The 24,265-nt window shown below is 43.3% G+C and overlaps 1 protein-coding gene across 2 annotated transcripts in view; it reads right to left on the bottom strand.

Annotated features, from left to right (window-relative positions):
* Positions 1-1,302: 1,302 nt before the first annotated feature.
* Positions 1,303-24,265, bottom strand: part of LOC106565476 (inositol 1,4,5-trisphosphate-gated calcium channel ITPR1) — a 170,467-nt gene continuing 147,504 nt past the window's right edge. For both annotated transcript variants that reach the window (XM_014132696.3, XM_014132698.3), the window contains 5 exons: positions 24,028-24,161; positions 17,549-17,714; positions 9,028-9,188; positions 4,280-4,441; positions 1,303-3,976 (listed from right to left, as the gene is read on the bottom strand). In XM_014132696.3, coding sequence (XP_013988171.1) covers positions 3,890-3,976; positions 4,280-4,441; positions 9,028-9,188; positions 17,549-17,714; positions 24,028-24,161 — 710 coding nt within the window. In that variant the 3' untranslated portion in view covers positions 1,303-3,889. The remainder of the gene's footprint in view (positions 3,977-4,279; positions 4,442-9,027; positions 9,189-17,548; positions 17,715-24,027; positions 24,162-24,265) is intronic.

Below are 24,265 nucleotides of genomic sequence, written 5' to 3'. Positions count from 1 at the left end.
GGAGAGAATTACAACGCATCACATGCTTTGGATTCACCTTCTGCTAACACTAGCATAACCGCACACTATATGATGTAGTTTGATTGCTTGTGGTTGACTGCTCTGCAGACAAATGCAAAAATCTGCACATACTGTAAAAAGCCCTTTTCAAATGAGGTGATCGAATGGCTGGAGTGGGTCTTTAATGGACCTCTTTGCATCATCTACTAGCACTGTTACAGAACAGTGACTGGTAATGCTTTGCCGATGGCAGTCTGAATGGGGTAAGAGGACACTCACTTGACAACAGGTGCTGTGGTAAGAGAACACTTACCTAACGACTGGTCCAGGTGCCATGGCAATGGCACGTACCTGACTGACCTGAAGAACCATGTAACGTTATAATGGGGACAACTATTAATACCCCTTTGAACTCTCCAGGTTGTTCCATACTAAGAAAAGGAGACTGAGGTTTTGACTCAATCTGACCCTTTTTTCCCCTCATCTTTATTAATTTATCACTTATTTTAGGTATTTATTATATTTCTGTTAAAGGGTATCTGCATTGTAGCTGTATATTAATTTGATCTTCTACTGCTTAGTTTTATTTTCTTCAGTCTGCTTACTGTATTGGGATTGTGATATGTCATTTTCAATCTGTGTTGTCCTGAAACTTTTGGAACTCTTTCAATAAAGCAACCTAAAAAACAGCAGGAGATCAGCTGCAGGGCATTTCCTAATTAGTGTTAAAGTGAGAGAGCCTCCAGAGGAGATTTCACACTATCTGGTGGCATTCCCCTGCTTCCTGTGTGTCAGAGGACTCATTCAGCTCCGGCTACAGTGGGCAGCACCCTGCATGAATGGCACTACTCTAGTCATAAGTGGATAACCAGTTATGTGCATCGCATGATGCACATAACAGCACACAGCAATCTAGCCCGTGTCCGTCGTTAATGTCTCATTCACTTCTAATTAGTGGGGAAAAATAACCTCCTATACAAGCTTCATCATGATGCCTCTATCTATGAAAAGCTAAAGCACAATTTAAGACTATGTTCTCTAAAAATGCTTATGTTAGAGGGGTTTTTCCATCCATGTGACCTGACAAACTCTGGGACCTAGTTATAGGCTATAGGGCTCAGAGTTTTCCCTGGTCAGGTGAAGTGTTCAGGAAAAACTCCTAACCTATAAAATAAAAAGAGTAATGGGCCAACTATTGATCCTTGGGGGACACCAATCATTAGATTCTGATACTGATTCTGTGTAATACATGTCACAATTCTTCTCTCTGTGCTGTTATATTTCATACAGATAGACAGAGGGTGATTTTTTTCACACATCTTTATTAAATAGACTTTTAAAGAATGGAATGTACATTTTAGACAGCTTGTTTTATATAGTAGTATTAAAGGCTTAAATGAGACTTTGGTCAGACAGCACTCAAAATCTTTTATATTAGTACTCTGATTTCTTTACTTGAACACTGCAATCAAACCAGGACACCTCTCTTCACGGAAGGCCCTTCACAAAAAAAAAGTGACAAGTAGACTTAAGAAACTAGCGATAATAACATAAAAATCAGCACTGAATTGATAGTAGAAATTGATGAAAATATAAGACTGTCAGAATGTCATTCAGTGCCAACATATCAAAACAAGGAGAAAAAAAATCATTCTCACTTAGGTGTTTAGTGTGCTCCCAATGTATGACATAAGCAATACCAACACTTTTACATGTGGTGACGTCTTCAGAGTCATCAACTGCTATATGTGACGTCTTCTTTCCTCATCAACTGCTATATGGGAGTGTACCCCCCTCATAGTGCTCAAGTACATACCAGTGTTCACAAGAACCATCTACAGGGGACATACACACAGTACAAACAGGCAAATACACTTCAGGAGCCTGAGGACAAGACATCACAAATACATGACCTCAAACAGATGCCTCCTTCTTAAAGCTTCCTGGAATGTTCAGATACCTTCAAATCCAAATATAAGAAAATATAAACATATATAGTATATATGCACACAAACTCATATAAAGTGTTTGAAAGCCAACACTCCTGGCTTTAGCAAAATACCCATGCTGTGCAAATGGATTTTGGGTTGAGTTGTCTTTTGACAAACATATATAATTGTCTCATTTGTGGGACAACATTGGTCTAAATATATTGAAAAGAAAAATCGTAAAGGTGATCACAACTCTATTCCGCCATTATTATATATAAAAAATAATAATAATTCCATCTCCCTCAGACATTATGTACAAATAAAACAAATTTGTGGTTGCATATTGTAAAGTATTCATATTGCACCTCGTACAAAAATAAGATATTAATTATTGTTTGCCCACCAGGTTTCAAATACAAAACAAGAGGAAAGCATCCTTCAACACGAGTGTCCCAGTGCTCTCATGAGCCCTGTTGTGCAATTGTCTGAGACTTCAAGTTCACCAAATACATCAAGGCCATGGGAGAGGAGAACCGTTGTCACCCATTCCAAGTGGTGAGGAAGATGGACAAGGCATTAAGGGTAGTATGACAACCTAAGGCATATTCACTTTAGTACGTTTTACGACCTAAACTTACATAACTGGTTCCTTCTTCTTAAGTTCAAGGGCACTCTGGCACACTCCATATATTTCCCATCCACCCACTCAAACTCATGTGCACTATGCACAGTACATACTCAGTACACGACATGCATACACCCCATCTCCTAATGTGTACTAACTTCATAACTTAGTGTTGATTAAAGGGGAAATCTGCAGTTGCTACATCCATTTTTGGACTCCTATATTAACGATATAAACCCATTGATTTTTGAAGAATATGACTTATAAATACCTCATGAGCTTAGTTCAACTGTCGTACCCCATCAGAACCCAAAATATCAGCTTGTTTTACTCCAATGTTTGTAAACAATGTAAATGTAAACAAACACTGTATAGCCTAATAAACATGGTTAAAACTATACATTTGATATCATGGATGGTCAGTCCTTGAAACCATAGCTCTGTCTATGAATTTAAGAGAGGTTACATTTCTCCAGGCCCATAGATGCAGTAAAGAGGTCAATGGAATGCAGATGGTGGGGGATAGAAGAAGGATGCTGGATTGGCGCAAATCCAACAAATCTGATCTAGCAAAGTGGATATTCGTCAAATCCGTCATGATTTATGTATTGTAACAGGCCCACAATGTGCTTACTAAAGTGCCATTTGGATATATTTGGCTGTTTTCGCCTCATAACATTTAGAAATTGTCCCTTTTCAGGTTTAGAAGAAGCTACTGCTAAATGCTAACTCCCATTAGTATAAACTGGTAGCATAGCTAGCATACATAAATCAGTGGTGGTAGTCAAAGTCCTTTTTAACTGTAATGCAGTTGATTCGAGACAATGACATAAACAAGTATTGGGGTTGACAGCCATACAAGCATTATACTCAGATTTTTACCTAAACATAGGTGTGAAATACACATATAAACAATAGCTTAAATGTAGGCTAATTTTGATTGAGGCAATGAGGGGATTTGGGATCTTTTCCCCACGCGTTTCAGTGGCATTTCTATTGTTTTGGTCAAGCTTGATTGACCTATTTACCGCATGTATCCCTCAGCTTTTTACCAAAACAGAGTTGGGGTGCCAGCTTTGATATTGTTTCAACTGCAGATTGGCCCTTTAAGGCCTTCTGCACACACTCACACATAAATCCCTTCATACACATAAAGCCCATAGTAGTGTCAGGGACACTACTACTGTACATATAAACTTTGGCATACTCCTGTACCCTTCTTAGATTGTCAGAAAAATAAGTTCTTAGACACTGTAAGGTCGGTCTCTCCTTTGTGTGAGTGGTCCTGGGTTAGGGTCCTGGGAGGTGGCGGTTGTTTCCACAACGGTCCTCCTCAGGCTGGCTGTTGGGGGTTGACGTTCATGTGAGGGGGGTGACCCAGGAGCCCAATCCTCTGCTTCTGTTTCCTCTGCTCCGTCATCTGCCAAGGGGGTTGGGGGTAGGAGGTGTGACAAGGGTTATGAACTCTGGGAACCCACCCCACCCATCCCCAACTCCACAAACCTTTCTCCACAACCACTCAAAAGCCTGGAGCAGTGAGATTCGAACATGCCTTCTAGTCAATTCAAAATGGCCCCTATCCACAGGCACTTGTAAATATATAAGGATTTGATCAGTTTAATAAGCAATAGTAACCTATCCAGTCATCTCAGATCTACATGAATGCCAAGCCAATTAGCTGTTGGGAGACAGATCTGTGTGTCTCTGTGCAGATGAGACTCACCTGCTCCTTGAGTTCTGTGAGCTGTCCAGACAGGTTACACACCAGCCTCATGGCCGATTCCAGCTTCTCCTGCAGGTTCCTGATCTCGTTCTGCTCGCCCTCCGCATCACTGCTCACCAGCGACATTGCACGCATCCGCGGGAACCAGTCCAGGTTGTGCTCCTGTAAATAAGAATTTGCTCTTAGTTTCACAACTGAATGCATTCAAATGACATGGGTCTTCCATGTTTAACCCAACGTCTCTGAATCAGAGAAATGCGTTGAAGGCATTGAAACATAAGAGAAAGGCTGAGGGTTAGCAACATAATCCTCCATGGAACTGTATTTGTGTTCTACACTTTGATTTGAATAGGACACCAAACTGAACCGTACGGTATGACGACTAAAAATAACAATGTACACCGAACAGTAAAACCTATGACTCTCTAAGAGCGGACTACTGGCATCTCAGGTCTATCATAAAGGAATTCAATAATTAACCCCATTCCCTTTCAAGTGTTTTCATTGTCACAGCTTAATCTGTTTTGGGGTTTGACAACAGTTCATGTTAAGTCTTGTCCCTCTGCATTTCTGTTTGTCTCATCCTGTGAGATCAATGTGTGTGAGATGGTGGCAGGTAGCCTAGCGGTTGAGTGTTAGGCTAGTAACCGAAAGGTTGCTGGTTTGAATCCCTGAGCCAACTAGGTGAAAAATCTGCCAATGTGCCCGTGAGCAAGGCACTTAACCCAAAATAGCTCCTGTAAGTCGCTCTGGATAAGAGCGTCTGCTAAGTGACTAAAATGTAAACGTGTGTCTGTCATCCAGTGTGTTTGTGTCATTCAGTCACTCAGTGTCATTCAGTGTGTACGTGCCATCTCTGTCAGCTGAGGGCAGAAGGGAAAATAGCTACGTTGAGGCGTGTGTGTATGTGTCACGTTCTTTTCTCTGACTCAGTACACACTATATACACACACAACTACGCACACACAATGTCAGCAGAGGAGGCATTTAGGTGCTGAAAGGAGAATCAGGAGGATAAATATACAGGTGGGCAAGGTCAGCAGCTAGTCAAGGGATTTACCTGAACAAACAACTCTATATATCACAACTTTAATACAGTATACCCTAACGATGCAAACTTCAGTTTACCCCCAGAACAGGATGCATGTTGTAGTGTACCCTATGCACTCATGTCAAATCAAATCAAATTTGTCACATACACATGGTTAGCAGGTATTAATGCAAATGTGGCGAAATGCTTGTGCTTCTAGTTCCGACCATGCAGTAATATCTAACAAGTAATATAACCTAACAATTTCACAACAACTACCTTATACACACAAGTGTAAAGGAATGAATACGAATATGTACATAAAAATATATAAATGAGTGATGGCCGAACGGCATAGGAAAGATGCAGTAGATGGTATAGGGTACAGTATATACATATGAGATGAGTAATGTAGGGTATGAAAACATAAAGCGGCATTGTTTAAAGTGGCTAGTGATACATTACATCAAGATGGCAAGATGCAGTAGATGGTATAGAGTACAGTATATACATATGAGATGAGTAATGTAGGGTATGAAAACATTATATAAAGTGGCATTGTTTAAAGCGGCTAGTGATACATTTAATTACATCAAGATGGCAAGATGCAGTAGATGGTATAGCATACAGTATATACATATGAGATGAGTAATGTAGGGTAAGGAAACATATATATATAAAGTGGCTAGTGATAAATTGATTACATCAATTTTTACATTATTAAAGTGGCTGTTGTTGAGTCAGTATGTTGGCAGCAGCCACTCAATGTTAGTGATGGCTGTTTAACAGTCTGATGGCCTTGAGATAGAAGCTGTTTTTCAGTCTCTCGGTCCCTGCTTTGATGCAACTGTACTGACCTCGCCTTCTGGATGATAGCGGGGTGAACAGGCAGTGGCTCGGGTGGTTGTTGTCCTTGATGATCTTTTTGGCCTTCCTGTGACATCGGGTGGTGTAGGTGTCCTGGAGGGCAGGTAGTTTGCACCCGGTGATGCGTTGTGCAGACCTCACTACCCTCTGGAGAGCCTTCCGGTTATGGGCGAAGCAGCTGCCGTACCAGGCGGTGATACAGCCCGACAGGATGCTCTCGATTGTGCATCTGTAAAAGTTTGAGTGTTTTTGGTGACAAGCCGAATTTCTTCAGCCTCCTGAGGTTGAAGAGGCGCTGCTGCGCCTTCTTCACCACGCTGTCTGTGTGGGTGGACGATTTCAGTTTGTCCGAGATGTGTATGCCGAGGAACTTAACACTCTCCACCATCTCCACCACTGTCCCGTCAATGTAGATAGGAAACAGCAGAGGGAGCAGCCCCCTGAAGTCCACGATCATCTCCTTTGTTTTGTTGACATTGAGTGTGAGGTTATTTTCCTGACACCACACTCCGAGGGCCCTCACCTCCTCCCTGTAGGCCGTCTCATCATTGTTGGTAATTAAGCCTACCACTGTAGTGTCGTCTGCAGACTTGATGATTGAGTTGGAGGCGTGCATGGCCACGCAGTCGTGGGTGAACAGGGAGTACAGGAGAGGGCTGAGAACGCACCCTTGTGGGGACCCAGTGTTGAGGATCAGCGGGGTGGAGATGTTGTTACCTACCCTCACCACCTGGGGGCTGCCCGTCAGGAAGTCTAAGACCCAGTTGCACAGGGCAGGGTTGAGACCCAGGGTCTCGAGTTTAATGACGAGTTTGGAGGGTACTATGGTGTTAAATGCTGAGCTGTAATCGATAAACAGCATTCTTACATAGGTATTCCTCTTGTCCAGATGGGTTAGGGCAGTGTGCAGTGTGATGGCGATTGCGTCGTCTGTGGACCTATTGGGTCGGTAAGCAAATTGGAGTGGGTCTAGGGTGACAGGTAGGGTGGAGATGATTATGGTCCTTGACTAGTCTCTCAAAGCACTTCATGATGACGGAAGTGAGTGCTACAGGGCGGTAGTCATTTAGCTCAGTTACCTTAGCTTTCTTGGGAACAGGAACAATGGGGGCCCTCTTGAAGCATGTGGGGACAGCAGACTGGGATAAGGATTGATTGAATATGTCTGTAAACACACCAGCCAGCTGGTCTGCGCATGCTCTGAGGACGGGAATGCCGTCTGGGCCTGCAGCCTTGCGAGGGTTAACACGTTTAAATGTTTTACTCACGTTGGCTACAGTGAAGGAGAGCCCGCAGGTTTTGGTAGCGGGGCGTGTCAGTGGCACTGTATTGTCCTCAAAGCGAGCAAAAAAAGTTGTTTAGTCTGTCTGGGAGCAAGGCATCGTGATCCGCGACGGGGCTGGTTTTTCTTTTGTAGTCAGTGATTGACTGTAGACCCTGCCACATACCTCTCGTGTCTGAGCCGTTGAAATGCGACTCCACTTTGTCTCTGTACTGACGCTTAGCTTGTTTGATTGCCTTGCGGAGGGAATAGCTACACTGTTTGTATTCGGTCATGTGTCCGGTCACCTTGCCCTGATTAAAAACAGTGGTTCGCGCGTTCAGTTTTGCGCGAATGCTGCCATCAATCCACGATTTCTGGTTTGGGAATGGTTTAATAGACGCTGTGGGTACGACATCGCCGATGCACTTGTTAATAAACTCGCACACCGAATCATCGTATTCGTTAATGTTGTTGTTCGCCGCAATGCGGAACATATCCCAGTCCACGTGATCGAAGCAATCTTGAAGCGTGGAATCCGATTGGTCGGACCAGCGTTGAACAGACCTGAGGGCGGGAGCTTCCTGTTTTAGTTTCTGTCTATAGGCTGGGAGCAAGAAACTGGAGTCGTGGTCAGCTTTTCCGAAGGGAGGGCGGGGGAGGGCCTTATATGCGTCGCGGAAGTTAGAATAACAGTGGTGTAGGGTTTTGCCAGCCCTGGTAGCACAATCGATATGCTGATAGAATTTGGGGAGCCTTGTTTTCAGATTAGCCTTGTTAAAATCCCCGGCTACAATAAATGCAGCCTCAGGATATGTGGTTTCCAGTTTACATAGAGTCCAATGAAGTTCTTTCAGGGCCGTCGATGTGTATGCTTGGGGGGGAATATACACGACTGTGATTATGATCGAAGAGAATTCTCTTGGTAGATAACGCGGTCGGCATTCGATTGTGAGGAATTCTAAGTCAGGTGAACAAAAGGACTTGAGTTCCTGTATGTTGTTATGATCACACCACGTCTCGTTAATCATAAGGCATACACCCCCGCCCTCCTTCTTACCGGAGAGATGCTTGTTTCTGTCGGCGCGATGCGTGAATAAACCAGGTGGCTGTACCGACTCAGATATCGTGTCTCGAGTGAGCCATGTTTCCGTGAAACAAAGAACGTTACAGTCTCGGATGTCTCTCTGGAATGCTACCCTTGCTCGGATTCGTCTACCTTGTTGTCAAGAGACTGGACATTGGCGAGTAGTATGCTCGGGAGCGGTGCGCGACGTGCCCGTCTACGGAGCCTGACCAGAAGACCACTCCGTCTGCCCCTTCTTCTACGTAGTTAGTTCCTCCCGACTGTATGTAATAAAACCTAAGATTACCTGGGGTAACAATGTAAGAAATAACACACAAAAAAACGAAATACTGCATAGTTTCCTAAGAACGCGAAGCGAGGCGGCCATCTGTCGGCGCCAGAAGTTTAAGTGGGGCTGCCTGGTTATATGCTGTATCAAATGACCTGTTAGACATTGTGGTTTGAGTCCAGAGCCAGCAAAGGCCTGGTGTGTGTTTGTTTATGAGTGCGTGCGTGTCTGTCACCTTGATCATCTCTGCGACGTAGCTCTCGGGGCCGGTGTACTCTGTGGAGTCCTTCACCTTGACCAGCACTATGAAGAACAGGTAGTGCCACATGTTGTGTTCCTCCTTGATGTGCTCCTCAAATGTCACCGTCTTGTTGTCAAACTTGTCTCTCTCCAGACCTGTGAGGAAACAAAACATGCACACACACACACAAACACACTTAGGAATGCTGTCAATTAGGTCAATATGACAGAGGACCTGGTGAATATTAGGGGTATTATTAATAAGGGTTCTAGGATAAACTAGGGGTTTGTTGTAACTTTAATGGGTTACAGAGTTAATGTTTACAGTTAATTCCTTGAGCTGTATCTACAGATATTTTCTTTAGTTATTTACATATGTAATTGTATTAGAATTTGTGTGTTGGAGATTGAGAGAACTACATACATATTTTGTTGTATTGGTAAGTATTGGATTACGCTTTTGACTGCAAGTTCCAGAATTCCTTGCGACGGGAAGTAGAAATAGAACGCGCCAGTTACGTACAATTGACAAGTGATTATCCTGACTTTCGCTAGCAACTTTCTTTTATTGTTTTGTAGAATCTAAAGATGTTAAATGTAACGTGAACAAGTAGTATTACTAAAATAAGCTTTCATTTCAAACCCGACATCCCAAGTTATTACTTTGAAGATAGTTATTCTATATTTTGGTGCCGAAACCCGGGAAAAGTATGAGCTGCGACGAAGATCGTAGGGATGAAGCAGTTGAAATGGCTGAGGAGGAACGTCGGCATGAAGCAGAAAGAATGAGACGAAAGCGGGGTACCATTCGAGGTGCCACAACACGGATTTTGAATCAGATTGACGTGGAAATAACCCAGTCAAATTCAGATACCAATCACTTGAGTACGTTGTTGGAATTGCTGTCAGCTAAGGAGGACAGCTTGTTTGAACTTGATCATGGAATTGAACAGTTAATGCCATTGGATGGATTGGAGGCAGAGATTGCATGCACGGAGGACTACAAAGAGCGCGTTATCATGCTGAAGAGCCGTGCACAACGAGTGATAAAGAAAAAACAGGACCTCAATCCACTACCAGCACGGGCGAGTGACACTAACTCAAACAGATCACAGAGACGACAATCAGTAAGGCTACCAAAGTTGATTATTGAGAAATTCTATGTCAGTATGTGGCAGCAGTTTTGGAGCCAGTATGAGACCGCTATTGACAACAATGATTCACTGTGTAATAGAGAGAAGTTTACCTATCTGAAAACATATCTCACTGGACCAGCTGCAAAGGCAGTAGCAGGACTGATGTTAACAGACAGTAACTATGATGATGCAATCACTCTGCTCAAGAGCAGATTTGGAAGGAAAGATCTTGTGATTAGTACTCACATGTCAAAGCTGCTGAATCTCACTCCTGTGAAGAAATCCCCTTGACCTAAATGCATTGAGGCAGCTATATGATGAATGTGAAATTCAGATTAGGAGCTTGGAATTACTGGGTGTAGTGTCAGAAACCTATGGAAGCCTACTATGCCCAATCTTACTGCAGATGATTCCAGAGTACATAGCTCTTGACTATAGTCGTCAGAGGGGAGCAGATGATGATTGGAAAGTGTTCGAGATCGTCAGTTTCCTACAGAAGGAGGTTCAGAGCAAGGAGAGAGCACTACAAATGACAAGATCATGCAACCAACAGAAAGAGAGCAAACCATGGAACAAGTCATGCTCCTCCAATGAAATTAAAACAAAAAGACCCAACATGCCATCTGTTGCGGCACTGCACACAGCCAGACAGAAGGAACAAAACGGTCTATTCTGTGACAGTGCAGACCACAAATCAGAAAACTGCCCTGACCACAATATTGCTACACGCAAAGAGAAACTGAAGAAAATGGGAAGATGCTTTGTATGTTTAGGACAGAAACGCTTAGCAAAATTCTGTAAAGTCAAAGATGTGGAAGCAGACATCACATTGCTGTGTGTACCGGTAAGAGGAGTGAGGTGCAACCCCCTACTGTTCTGCAGATGCTGTTGTTTCCTCAGTTATTCCCCATTCAGTGAAGATGAAACCAGATGGAGAGAACACTGTGTCGCTACAAACGGCAAAGGCATGTGTAGAAGGCCCATCGGGCAGGAAGATAACTCATTGCTTACTAGATGGAGGCAGTCAGAGAAGCTTCATACTTGAAAACCTTGTGAAGGGCTTGAAGCTACCAGTAATCAGACAAGAGGCACTCACTCTTCACACGTTTGGCTCCTCTGCTCCAGCAACGTCTCAATGCAACACAGTGAAAGTCATCTTGGAGAATGTCTGGGACAAACAGCAGAGAATAGAGATAGAGGCAATTGAAACCCCACAAGTGTGCACAGCTGTGATGGAGGTTCCTGGTGAACAGATTCAACATGAGCTCAATAGAAAAGGGACTGCAGCTCGCAGACTTTCCAGGAGATGACAATGATCCTGAACTCTCTGTCCTGATAGGAACAGACTACTGGCAAATAGTATCAGGCAGAGTGGAGCGACTGACGGAGACGCTGGTTGCTTTAGAGAGCACCTTTGGATGGTCGGTGCAGGGACCAGTGTCCATGTCAAGTGTCGTCGAGGCAACATGCATGTTCATTTCACTTGATGAAGACACACTAGTCTCCAAACAACTGCATGCATTCTGGGAGCTTGAGTCTCTGGGTATTATACGCGAGAAAACACAGAACCCAGAGGAAAACGAGGCTCTACTGAGGTTCGAGGAAACAACCACCTTCAAAAGATGGACGATACTATGTGGAGTTGCCATGGGCACGAGAAATACCAGAATTCCAAGACAACTATAGAATCACCAAGAAACGGTTTGAAGGTCTGAAGACTGAAGAAGGGTGTAATGTTGTACAGCAGATACAATGAAGTAGTAGAGGACTACTTACAACAGGATATGGCAGAGGACGTGCCCAAGGACAATGCATCAAGCGCAGACAATGTAAAATACTACTTACCTCACCATGCAGTTCTCCGAGAAGATAAGGTGACGACAAAACTGAGAGCGGTGTTTGACTCGTCCCATGAAGATGCTGTCCTTCCCTCAATGACTGTCTACTCACAGGACCGAACCTGAATCCGGATCTGCTCAGAGTTCTGATAAGGGTCAGACTACATGAGATCGCATTCATGGCAGACATCAAGAAGGCTTTCCTGCAGATATCCCTAGCAGAGAGAGACAGAGACACCGTGCGATTCCTATGGCTCACAGGCCCACCAAGGGGAGAAAATGAAGAGGAGCTGCGCATGCTGAGGATGAAAAGAGTGGTATTTGGAGCTTCCCCAAGTCCATTCTTGCTGGCAGCTACAATCAGGAAGCACCTGAAACAATATGAAACAGAACAACCAGAAGTTGTAGAGATATTGAGAGAGTCACTATGTAGATGACTTCATTGCAAGTTCACGCAATGTTGAAGAGGCTTACCTTGTGACAACAACTGCAAAGCGAATGCTGTCGATTGCAGGCATGAACCTCTGCAAGTGGATGACCAACTCTCCTGAGCTGAAAACAAAATGGGAGGAGAGTACGACAACTGACCACCCGTTGACGCTAGAAACACAAGCTGAATCTCGGCAAGACGGAGCTGCTTTTCCTCCCGGGGAAGGACTGCCCGTTCCATGATCTCGCCATCACGGTTGACAACTCCATTGTGTCCTCCTCCCAGAGTGCTAAGAACCTTGGCGTGACCCTGGACAACACCCTGTCGTTCTCCACTAACATCAAGGCGGTGACCCGATCCTGTAGGTTCATGCTCTACAACATTCGCAGAGTACGACCCTGCCTCACAAAGGAAGCGGCGCAGGTCCTAATCCAGGCACTTGTCATCTCCCGTCTGGATTACTGCAACTCGCTGTTGGCTGGGCTCCCTGCCTGTGCCATTAAACCCCTACAACTCATCCAGAATGCCGCAGCCCGTCTGGTGTTCAACCTTCCCAAGTTCTCTCACGTCACCCCGCTCCTCCGCTCTCTCCACTGGCTTTCAGTTGAAGCTCGCATCCGCTACAAGACCATGGTGCTTGCCTACGGAGCCATGAGGGGAACGGCACCTCCGTACCTTCAGGCTCTGATCAGTCCCTACACCCAAACGAGGGCACTGCGCTCATCCACCGCTGGCCTGCTGGCCCCCCTACCTCTGAGGAAGCACAGTTCCCGCTCAGCCCAGTCAAAACTGTTCGCTGCTCTGGCACCCCTATGGTGGAACAAGCTCCCTCACGACGCCAGGACAGCGGAGTCAATCACCACCTTCCGGAGACACCTGAAACCCCACCTCTTTAAGGAATACCTAGGATAGGATAAAGTAATCCTTCTAACCGCCCTAAAAGATTTAGATGCACTATTGTAAAGTGGCTGTTCCACTGGATATCATAAGGTGAATGCCCCAATTTGTAAGTCGCTCTGGATAAGAGCGTCTGCTAAATTACTTAAATGTAAAATGTAAATGTAGTGCTGAAGGTTTTAGGTTTAGTATGGAGACCGGGAACAGATGACTTTGTGTTTGACCTCGGGCCGCTACTAAGCATTCTAAAGCAAAATGAAAACACAAAGAGAAGTGTTCTGCAGTCGTCTGCACGTATCTTCGACCCTCTTGGTTTCCTGACCCCCTTCACCATCAGGATCAAGTGCATGTTCCAGGAAATGTGGGAGAGGGGACTCAGCTGGGACGAAGAATTACCACCTGATCTGACACGAGAATGGCAACAGTGGTGTTCAGAACTACCCCAGTTACACCAGCTCGCCATACCAAGGTGGTACAGAACAGACATGCGGCCACAGAACCGCCACACCCTGAAACTACACGTGTTCTGTGATACAAGTGAAAGGGCTTACGGTGCAGTAGCTTACTTGCAAGGTGAATCACAAGACAGGGAAACAACGACAAGTCTAGTCGCATCCAAGTCCATGGTAGCCCCACTCAAGAAAATGACGCTGCCATGCCTGGAGCTCATGGGAGCTGGGATTGGAGTGAGACTAGAAAACAACCTGATGGCCACACTGAAAATGGAAGAAAAACAGATCAAAATGTGGACAGACTCGATGATCTTGCTGCATTGGATTTGAAGCTCAGCTCAGAAATGGAAACAGTTTGTCGAACAGAGTGACCGAGATCCAGTCCTTGACCAATCCAGAGTCATGGTCACATATTGAAGGGAAAACTAATCCAGCCGACCTCCCTACAAGAGGCCAAACTGTTCGAAACTTGACACAGAGCCAGCTATGGTGGAATGGACCCAGAATTCTGACATCACCCAATCAGTCCAAGGAGACTGATGATAACAAGGTTCCAGAAGAGGTAAATACCCAACTCAAGTCCAGTCGCCAGGTTACTGTACAACTCGCAGCAAACAGCATAGACAGCACTGAACCTGTGTTGGAGCTTGAAAGGTACAGCAAACTGAAAAGAGTGTTCAGAGTCACCACCTAGATAGAGAGATTCATAGCCAATGCTCGTACAAACAAAGATGCAAGGTGAACTGACTGCTGACGAACTGTTCGATGCAGAAAAGTACCGGATCAAGGTAACACAACAGAGTTTCGGACAGGAGATCAAACTACTGAAGGCAGGAAAAAGCCTAAACAATGACTGTAAAATCAGAGAACTGAAACCATTCTTGGACGAACACAAACTACTCAGTGTAGGAGGAAGACTGCAACAGTCCAACTTCACATTCAGAGAGCAGCATCTGTGGGTTCTGCCCAACAAGTACAGATACTCAGAAATGCTGATACAGTACCACCATGAGAAGGTGATGCATTCTGGAGCAAGAGACACTCTAGTACAAATCAGAGAGCGATACTGGATCTTGCATGCTAGGCAGCTAGTCAAGAGCACCGTCGCAAGATGTATAGTGTGCAGAGATTCAAGGCAAGGGCCGGACAGCAGCACCTTTACCAAAAGACAGAATAACTGAATCCCCACCATTCAAAGTCACAGGTGTAGATTTTGCAGGACCGCTCTATGTGAAAGAAAATAGTTCTGCGAAAAAGTCATACATTGCACTGTTCACTTGTGCTGTAACCAGAGCAGTGCATTTGGAACTGGTCTCAGATCAGTCAACAGAGACATTCCTGTTAGCTCTAAAAAGATTAATCTCAAGGAGAGGATTATGCAAGGTAATCTACGCAGGCAAAAATGTTCAAGAGAGCTGATCAGGACTTGAAAGAGCTGTGGAAGGCAATCGAAGAGCCCCAACTATTGGCGTTCTTTTCAGAAAGCGGCATCAACTGGAGGTTCAACGCCGAGCGATGGTGGGGCGGATTCTGGGAAAGACTCACCAGGTCAGTGAAAACATGCCTGAGAAAGGTTCTTGGGAGAGCTTCACTCAACTTTGAAGAGATGTGCACAGTCCTGACAGAAGTTGAAGCTATCCTAAATTCTAGGCCTCTGACCTTCGTGCACAATGAAGTGGATGAACCACAACCCCTGACCCAGCACAATTCCTGGTGGGTAAAAGACTAATCTCTTTGCCGCCCAAGCCATTTCCAGCTGACACTCAGCACCCAACGCTAAACAAGGAGGAAATGACACCCAGATGGAAGTACAGGCAGAGACTTGTGACCAGCTTCTGGAACAGTTGGCGAAGAGACTACTTGCTGGATCTAAAGTCAGCACACCGCTGTGACACACCACAGCCCACCCCACTGAAAGCGGGTGACGTTGTACTCAATGGAGAAGATAACATACCCAGACAAACCTGGAAACTAGGAAAGATTGAGGAACTGTTTCCAGGCCGAGATGCCCTAGTTAGGTCATGTTCAGTTCGTACTGCTTCAGGGACTTTGTTGAGGAGACCTATTCAGTTGATATACTGCTTAAAGATTTAGATGAACACTTGTTCATCGGGGGGAGGATGTTGTAACTTTAATGGGTTACAGAGTTAATGTTTACAGTTAATTCATTGAGCTGTATCTACAGATAATTTCTTTTGTTATTTACATATGTAATTGTATTAGAATTCGTGTGTTGGAGATTGAGAGAACTATATACATATTCTGTTGTATTGGTTAGTATTGGATTACGCTTTTGACTGCAAGTTCCAGAATGCCTTGCGACAGGAAGTAGAAAGAGAACGCGCCAGTTATGTACAAGTGACAAGTGATTATCCTGACTTTCGCTAGCAACTTTCTTTTATTGCTTTGTAGAATCTAAAGTTGTTAAATGTAACGTGAACGAGTAGTATTACTAAAAGAAACGTTCATTTCAAACCCGACGTGCCGAGTTATTACTTTGAAGATAGTTATTCTATAGGGTTCGGGTTGCGATAAAGATCGTAAATCAATTCATCGAGGGTAAGCCATTGTCGACCTTCCAAGAAAAGGAAAATGTGACTTCCTGAAAGCAGAGGAGCACTTTCAATCCTGTGATATAGTGTTGTGTTTAACAAGCATCTGGCAGAAGCATTTTGACCTTTCCTGTGAACAAAGAACCCTCTCTCAGTCTGATGACTAAACAACATTAGTCTTCCTGGACAGACTGGCCATATTCCCAGAATCTCCAAAATATGAAAATTATCATGTGAATTTAGGGAATGCGTGGGAAAGTGTTGTCATTTTAGATTTGATCTAACTAGGCCAAAATCCTCCGACACCCGTTTAGGTCCTGCTACTACAGTAGGTGTATTGTCATTGAAGTAATGAATAGGGATTCTATTCATGGACATACTGTATACTGGAAGAGGAACAAAAGGCAAGTCTGACTGTTACTTCAGCAGCTGAGAGGAGGACCAGGTCAATGGCTAGAGGAACCACCTCGCGCACTGTGATGGGATACCATCTTTCTAATCTCTCTCCCGTCTCTTCTTTGTCTCCGTTCCCCCCAGGAAACCATGGTGATGGTGAACCTCTCTGGTAGGCCTCATCTAATGCGTGTGAGTCATAGACCAGCTCCACATACATACAGCTCAGAAACAGACCAGGGCCTGTGCCTGGAAAACTGATCCAAGATCATACTGTGTGAGAACTGGCCCTGGACTAATTATAACTGCGGCCCACTTGGCCCCACTACTTGACTGCCTGAGAAAGAATAAATGCATGATGGGCAGGCAGGAATCCTCCATGACTCAATCTTCTAGAGAAAGAGGGAGTAGAGAGGTGATGCATGCAGTAAACTAACATTCATACAGGAAGGTCAAGCTAAGGACGTGTCTGCAGAACTTGTGCTTACTCATGAGGGTGTGTGTGTGTGTGTGTGTGTGTGTGTGTGTGTGTGTGTGTGTGTGTGTGTGTGTGTGTGTGTGTGTGTGTATATATGTGTGTCTGTACTACCTACACACTCCGGTCATGCTCAACCACCGTGACACCATGTAGTTTATTTAGAAATAGAAAAAAAGCAGCCATTTAAGATTATCTTGTAAAGTAGAACTCAATTCTGCACGAATCTGTCACTTTTCTACTAACAAACTGAAAACAAACTATTCAGACTAAATGTCTACCCCAGTAAAATGACTAGTAGTTCTGTTCTTCACAGCCTAGAGACAGTGCAGCTATGTCTCACCACAGATGAAGCAGGTGGTCTTCAAGACCTCTTCCTTCTTCTGTTTCTCACTCCTCAGGTCTGCAAAGGTATCGATGATGACTCCGAAGATGAGGTTGAGGACAATGATGATGACCATGAAGAAGAAGAGCAGGTCGTAAATCACCCTGGCCGCAAAGAGAGGCTCCTAGAAAGAGAGAGGGGGGATTGGAGGGAGAGGTTATAACTTATAATACATGTTAGGAAGCATTATAAACACCAGGTCACGACATGTAGTGTACAAGGGCTGTGGCGGTCACGAAATTTCATCAGCCGGTGATTGTCAAGCAAATAACTAGTCGGTCTCACGGTAATTGACCGTTAATTAACAAAACACATTTAGCATCTCCTGACTTCCACACATAGCCTACAAGCCACTGATGCAGACCTTTGGAACATCTACATATTTAAAAGTCTAATAAATCCATGTAATACAGCCTACACCTGCACAATAAATCCATGATTTATTTTAGACAGGTCTAAAGAAACATGATATGAAGAAAAAGTAGTCTATTTCAGAAGAACAGAATAGCATACTCTGAGTTTTCCCTTATGTTAGGTCCTGATCTGGCTATGCCACATGGCTGTGGGCTACACTAGTTAATTTAGCAGACAAGATTTGGTTAGAATTCCGTGGCATTATTTTATAGTATGAAGAACACAATTGAACAAAGCTGAATAAAATCTAAAGGATATTTTCTCCAAACGATTTGAGGGAGTGCGCACATATGGCTATTCTGTGTTGAGCGTTAACAAATAAATAGGTGTTCCTATATTCCTAATTTAGAGTTATTAATGTAACTTTAGTTGTTCTACATACGTTGGGCTATATGTTTAGATTTTTAATACATTGTAAGGCTGCGTGATGCGACTAATGATGATTTGAAAAAAGTTTTTTGCACAGGCTGTAGACACTTCATCAGTCTCTCATTTACAATTTGAGAAGCACTTGATAATGCCTCAAAAACCAGCAGCATCCCCTTTGTGTAGCCATAATGCAGCTTTAAAAAATCCATGCCGTTTGCGGCCTGTGGTCGATGTGCCCTTCTCGCTGAGTACTGTGCTCTCCGAATCACCTCTCACTCACATGGCTCTCCATCACGTACGTAATTGGGTCTTTCTCAAAGGCTACAAGTGAAGACAGACACATCGGGGATGCAAATTGAAGATATTGGGAGAACTGTCCACATTTACTTTGATGAGTAGGCCTAACGAACAGCAAAAGCACTAGCCTATGTCAATCTACTATCCCTATAGTACAAACGTTGACGTATTCTATTCTGTGTGAGAAATAAATATTCCAAACATAGCCTGGGACAGTTGTGGGATGCGATAGATCCCAAATTAATACAACCACTAGCATCAACAAAAACTTTTTTACTCAATGTGGCTGACGCAACAGATCAGAACATTTAGCTCAAAATGTTCATAAACTATTAGGCTATTTCTTCACATTATAAGCGTAGCAATGTGCACATGGTAGTAGGCTATAAGCGCGAATGTTCCATTGGCAGAAAATACCATGATCAAAAGGGACCGCAAATGCAATTATGCATGTAACGCTTTAATTATAAAAAGGTGCATTTTTATGGTGAAAATTATCTTCCCCAAACTTGAAACTCACGCGCTACTTATGTATGCTAGTTAGGCTCTACACCCCTTGTAAAGCGGATTAATGTGCTTAATTTAAGTTATTTGGCCAAACCTTATCAAAACTTATAGGCGTTTGGGCTAGGCTACATGATTTGTGCGACTATGATTAGAAAAAGTGGCAAAAAAAAGGCATTGTTTCTTATGCTGGCAAGTGATAATATATCATTCGCAATTAATAGGCGAATATTGTCACCCATCAGACTATTCTTTATGTAATCTTGTCTTTACATACACTAAATATACAACATTTGTTTTGATTTAGAATGGACCATTATCATGCACCTATATTGAAACAGGGGCAGCGGAAAAAAATATGTCATCTATGCACATAAATAGCAAATGGAGGACGCTTTTCATGTGGTTCATTTTCATCCCAGCCAGGTAGGCTATACTTCTGTTGTAAAGAGAAGCAATGTGCTTAATATTAGGAAAGTTGAGAAATAAATATAGTAGGCCTAGCCAATAGAAAGCTGATTGGACCCTCCTCTTTTTAGTAGAGGCCATCACTCTGTTTTCTCACGCAATTGCATAGCCTATAGAAATGTTGCGCAACATGAGCTCATGGGCTCTCATGAAGTGTTTGATTAGATTTGCATTGATGTCCGAGTGAATAGAGGGACAATAGAGTACTGAGTACCAGGCAGTTAGCAAGTTTGGTAGGCTACAAATGAGCAGCAGCAGCATCAGAGCTTGGAGAAGCCTAATTACCGTGACTAAACGGTTACGTGGAATTTGACTGCCTTCATTACTGGTGACCGCCACTGTGGCGATAATACGGTCACCGCAACAGCCCTAACTGTACCACGCTATAACAATTATTCTTGTTAGTTGGAGTAGAAAGTGACACAGTGCGGGTGTACAGACTAAACCAGGGATGAGCAACAGGTTTTTGGTCCAGCCCACTAACAGCTCAACCTATAAAAATGTATTTAACTGCTCGAATACAATAAAATAATCAAGGTCAATTTAAATCAATGTAAACCAGTATTAGATGATTTAGGTGTGTAAGTGCTGGACTGGACATACTGTGACCCTTCAGGATGGCATTGCCCACCTGTGGATTAACCACATATAAGATTTAACACAATATAACACAAAGAAATGACACATATAACCCATTGCACAATAAGGTCAGAGTAAAGCCAAAATGTTAGACAGTGAAAGTGGGGCCCAACCCTGGCATGTATCATACTGGGCTGACATATGATGAAGTGACCTAGTTCAGAAAGAGTGACCCCATAAGCCTTGTTCACAGTGCAGGACTTAATGGTCAAATCAGTTTGATTTTTCAAATCCATTTTGGAATACTGACTGTCCAAACAGCAAGAGACAAGTGACCAAACCGGATGTGTGCGTGTTCAGACAGCATTCATTTTCTGACATGGCTACGCTAGTTGTCATAGTAACGACGGGTGTGTACACAGTGGTGTAGGCTGATTGGTGGTGGTGCTCAGGCTTCCTATCACTCAGAAGTTATGTAGCACGCTAAGGTGACAATAATGCCTGCCATGGATGTTTCCCAGTTGCTTTGAATGTTCAAAATCCTAGTGTAAGAACACTTTTAAAGTCTCAAAGGATAAGGTGATCCAACTTTCAAATCAAATCCTTTTTGGCTAGCCAAGGCAGTCAACTAAGTTAGCTAATTAGGTAGCTGTTCAGCTTTCTAGCACATTCACTAATTTGTTTGTAAACAATTAACAAGCTAATTAGCTACCACATGTTCTTGTCAAACTGTCAACAGAGTAACTAGCTAGCAACAACATAATGCCAAACAACAATCTAAAAACCACTTGAGGGCAGATAAATCAGATGTGACTGTTCAGACACAAGTCACATCGCCAAGAATCAGATTTGTATCTGACGTCAAACCACCTACGAAGGTGGTTTGATATGTGGCTTGAAATATTCGATTCCATGTGCTTTATGGCTATTCAGACTGCAAAAAAGTAAAAATTGAGTAGGATATGCAAATAAATGGGATTTTAGTCACTTCAAACTGCCAATGTCAACACGGCTTTAGTGATGGCCCGGGTTGTGTTCATTTGAGTACACAACTGAACACATTTAAAAACATTTTGCAATGGAAAGTGGAAATCTGTTATTAGACAGGTCCAGGTAGTCCCTCTTCGTTTCAGTCTGTTTCTTCCATTTGGTGCCTATAATGAACATGGCCCAGGCTTTTACATAAAGGCAGAATGGGAGCATTGGTTATGAACAGGGGTATAGCCTAATCTGCCATGTATCATGTGTGTTGATGTGAAACATAAGAACACAAGTGCAAGCGGCCAGATGCCACACTGTTACGACAACAAGAAACAGTTACGCAAACAGGCTATAATGTCAGTAACCTAACAAAGGCTCTTCTCTCTTCCAGCACCTCTTTTGAACCGTAACGAGCATTTTATAGCTCCAGAGGCAAAGATTAAAATGTTCTGCACCATAAAACCTCTGGAAAGCTTCAGAAAAGCTATAGATTTCAGAGTTTCTGGATGAAGCTTTTTTTTTTTAAGAAACAAAAACAAACTGACATTCATTTCAAATGTAGGCTACAGGTCAAATGGCCTTCTTGGGAGGCACCCAGTGTGTGTGTACCAGTTTATGACAGGAGCAGACATTTCTCCACGATGTTCTATGTCATCAGCCCTGGTCTGACAGAGTTCAGAGAAAAGCTATTTCCAGACCCTACTGATTCCCACACAGGGAAGAAGGCCAAGCAGATGGAGGGGGTTATGAGGAAATTATTGCAAAACCTCAATGTGGGGGTGGGGGTAGGCCCATGACCTCCGCAATTGACTGCCGATGGCTCCCCCAGAGTCTACCTCCATCCTACCGTATCGAACTGCCCCGTTTCACCCCTCAGAATGCCTCTTCCCCCAGAGCTAAACAACCGTATAAAGTTCTGCACGTGTTACATAACGCATAAATCAGTCTACCGGTAGCCTATGTTGAATGTATTTTAAGACATGATCTTGGTTTTATATGGTCTGTAACTTCCCATCAATTGATGTAACCTATGTTGTAGCTAGATACTGATAAAGAAGTTTGTACAACATGTCGATCATGTCGTTTATAGTTACAGCACACAATCAGTTTGTACAACATGCTTTTACTCTAGTAACACATGTGCAGAAAGTACAGTTGTTTAGCTACAGGAAGAGGCGTCCAGAGAATCCGGTTACGCAGCCACTCCAGTCTATATACCAGCAGCACTTTAATGGTTCTTATCTAACTGGCTTCAGAAAACACATTGTGTTGGTAATGATGATAATGACATGACTCACCAGCTTCAATACAGAACATACAGAATTTTGCTATAAACATCAGCTTAACCCTACAGAAGATACTGAGCTCTATAGTCTAACTGGGTCTGGACATTCACAAAGCATCCAAAGTAGGAGTGCTGGTCTAGGATCAGGTCCTCCCTCTTACTTAGCTATCCTACTCTTCAAACCCAGAAAACACACCCACTGGGTGGCCTACAAATTTGATCAGGTTTACTGTGTACCTTTAATTTGATTGGCGCAACATTAGAATGTAGCCTATGGAGAATGCGTTCAGAATGGAGATCAGTGAAAGATAGCCATCAAAACATAAGCATATTCGTCTCTCTTTCATAAGCCATGCTTAGATTAAAAAGCATTCTGATATTTCACAATATGTACACTTAGGGAAGTTTTCAGGAACCCTAAGCTACTTTATGAAAAAAAATCAGGTTGAAAGCTTTACACATGAAAATTGTAACATCGAGTTCTTGAACCTATTCTAATGTTGAAAGACTGGTGTACATAGAATTATAATAGGGAGGACAGTACAATAGTATAGCCCTACTGCCTGCACTGACTAAGGAACTGTGTGATGACAATGGCCAAGTATTGCAGCATGTGTCATGTTCAAACTGTTACTGCGGAAATACGTGTCATGTTGCTATGTTTTTCAGTTTGCTGCCATATGATTGGTTTCACGTTCATCTCGAGTGTACATAAGGAAAAATAATCTGAAACATTTCTGTTTATTTACAATCCCCTTCTCCAAACGAATTACCCATTTACCTTGCTCTTATCAATCATTAACTTATCAATTTATAAATGACAGTGCATGAAGAATGGTGTTATTTGCATGGGGAAAAATGAAGTAATGTTTTTCCACTTGGAACCGACAGGTTTGCTAGACCTTATTCATGGTTTCCTCGTGCAAAAACGTGATGTATTTATGAAGAAATTAAATCAAGGTCAGAATACGCATATCTGTAGACACACCTACATTTTTGTGATCTCCACCCCAAACGCATAGATTGCTGGCACATGCATTTCCCCATGCTTTAATTCAAGGTCAGAATGCACACAGAGGAAAGTGTGTGAAAAGGGAATTAAGTTCCATTTACATGCACGTACAGCACCAGTCAAAAGTTTGGGTCACCTACTCATTCAAGGGTTTTTCTTTATTTTGACTATTTTCTACATTGTAGAATAATAGTGAAGACATCAAAACTATGAAATAGCACATATGGAATCATGTAGTAAGCAAAAAAAGTGTTAAATCAAAATAGATTTTAGATTCTTCAAAGTAGTCAGCCTTTGCCTTGATGACAGCTTTGCACACTCTTGGTATTCTCTCAACCAGCTTCATGAGTTAGTCACAATTAACAGGTGTGCCTTCTTAAAATCATTTATTTCCTTCTTAATAAAACTAAAGAAAAACCTTTCAATGAGTAGGTGTGTCCAAACTTTTGACTGGTACTGTATATCTCGGGTTCTGATTCCCCCCCCCCCCCCCCCCCCCCGTGTCTGGTGTCTGGTCTGTGTGTTTACCTCTTTGGAGGGCTTTCTCAGGACGTCTCCAACCCCCCCTCCACTCCTCAGGCCGTGGCTCAGCACAGTGACAATACACATGAGCAGTGAGTCACACGTACGCTCCTTGCCATCCTCCATGTCCTCCACAAAGTCTGAGGGAGAGAGACAGGGAAGAGGGTTAATACACACACATAATAAGCACCTTAATGATGATCGCGTGCCAATAATCTGATAAAGGCCTTTTAGAAATGATTTT

This window comes from Salmo salar, chromosome 12, assembly GCF_965601325.2.
Source record: "Salmo salar chromosome 12, fSalSal1, whole genome shotgun sequence".
Lineage (NCBI taxonomy): Eukaryota > Metazoa > Chordata > Actinopteri > Salmoniformes > Salmonidae > Salmo > Salmo salar.
Note: the sequence above shows the minus strand (reverse complement) of the source record. Positions and strands in the feature narration are given on the sequence as shown.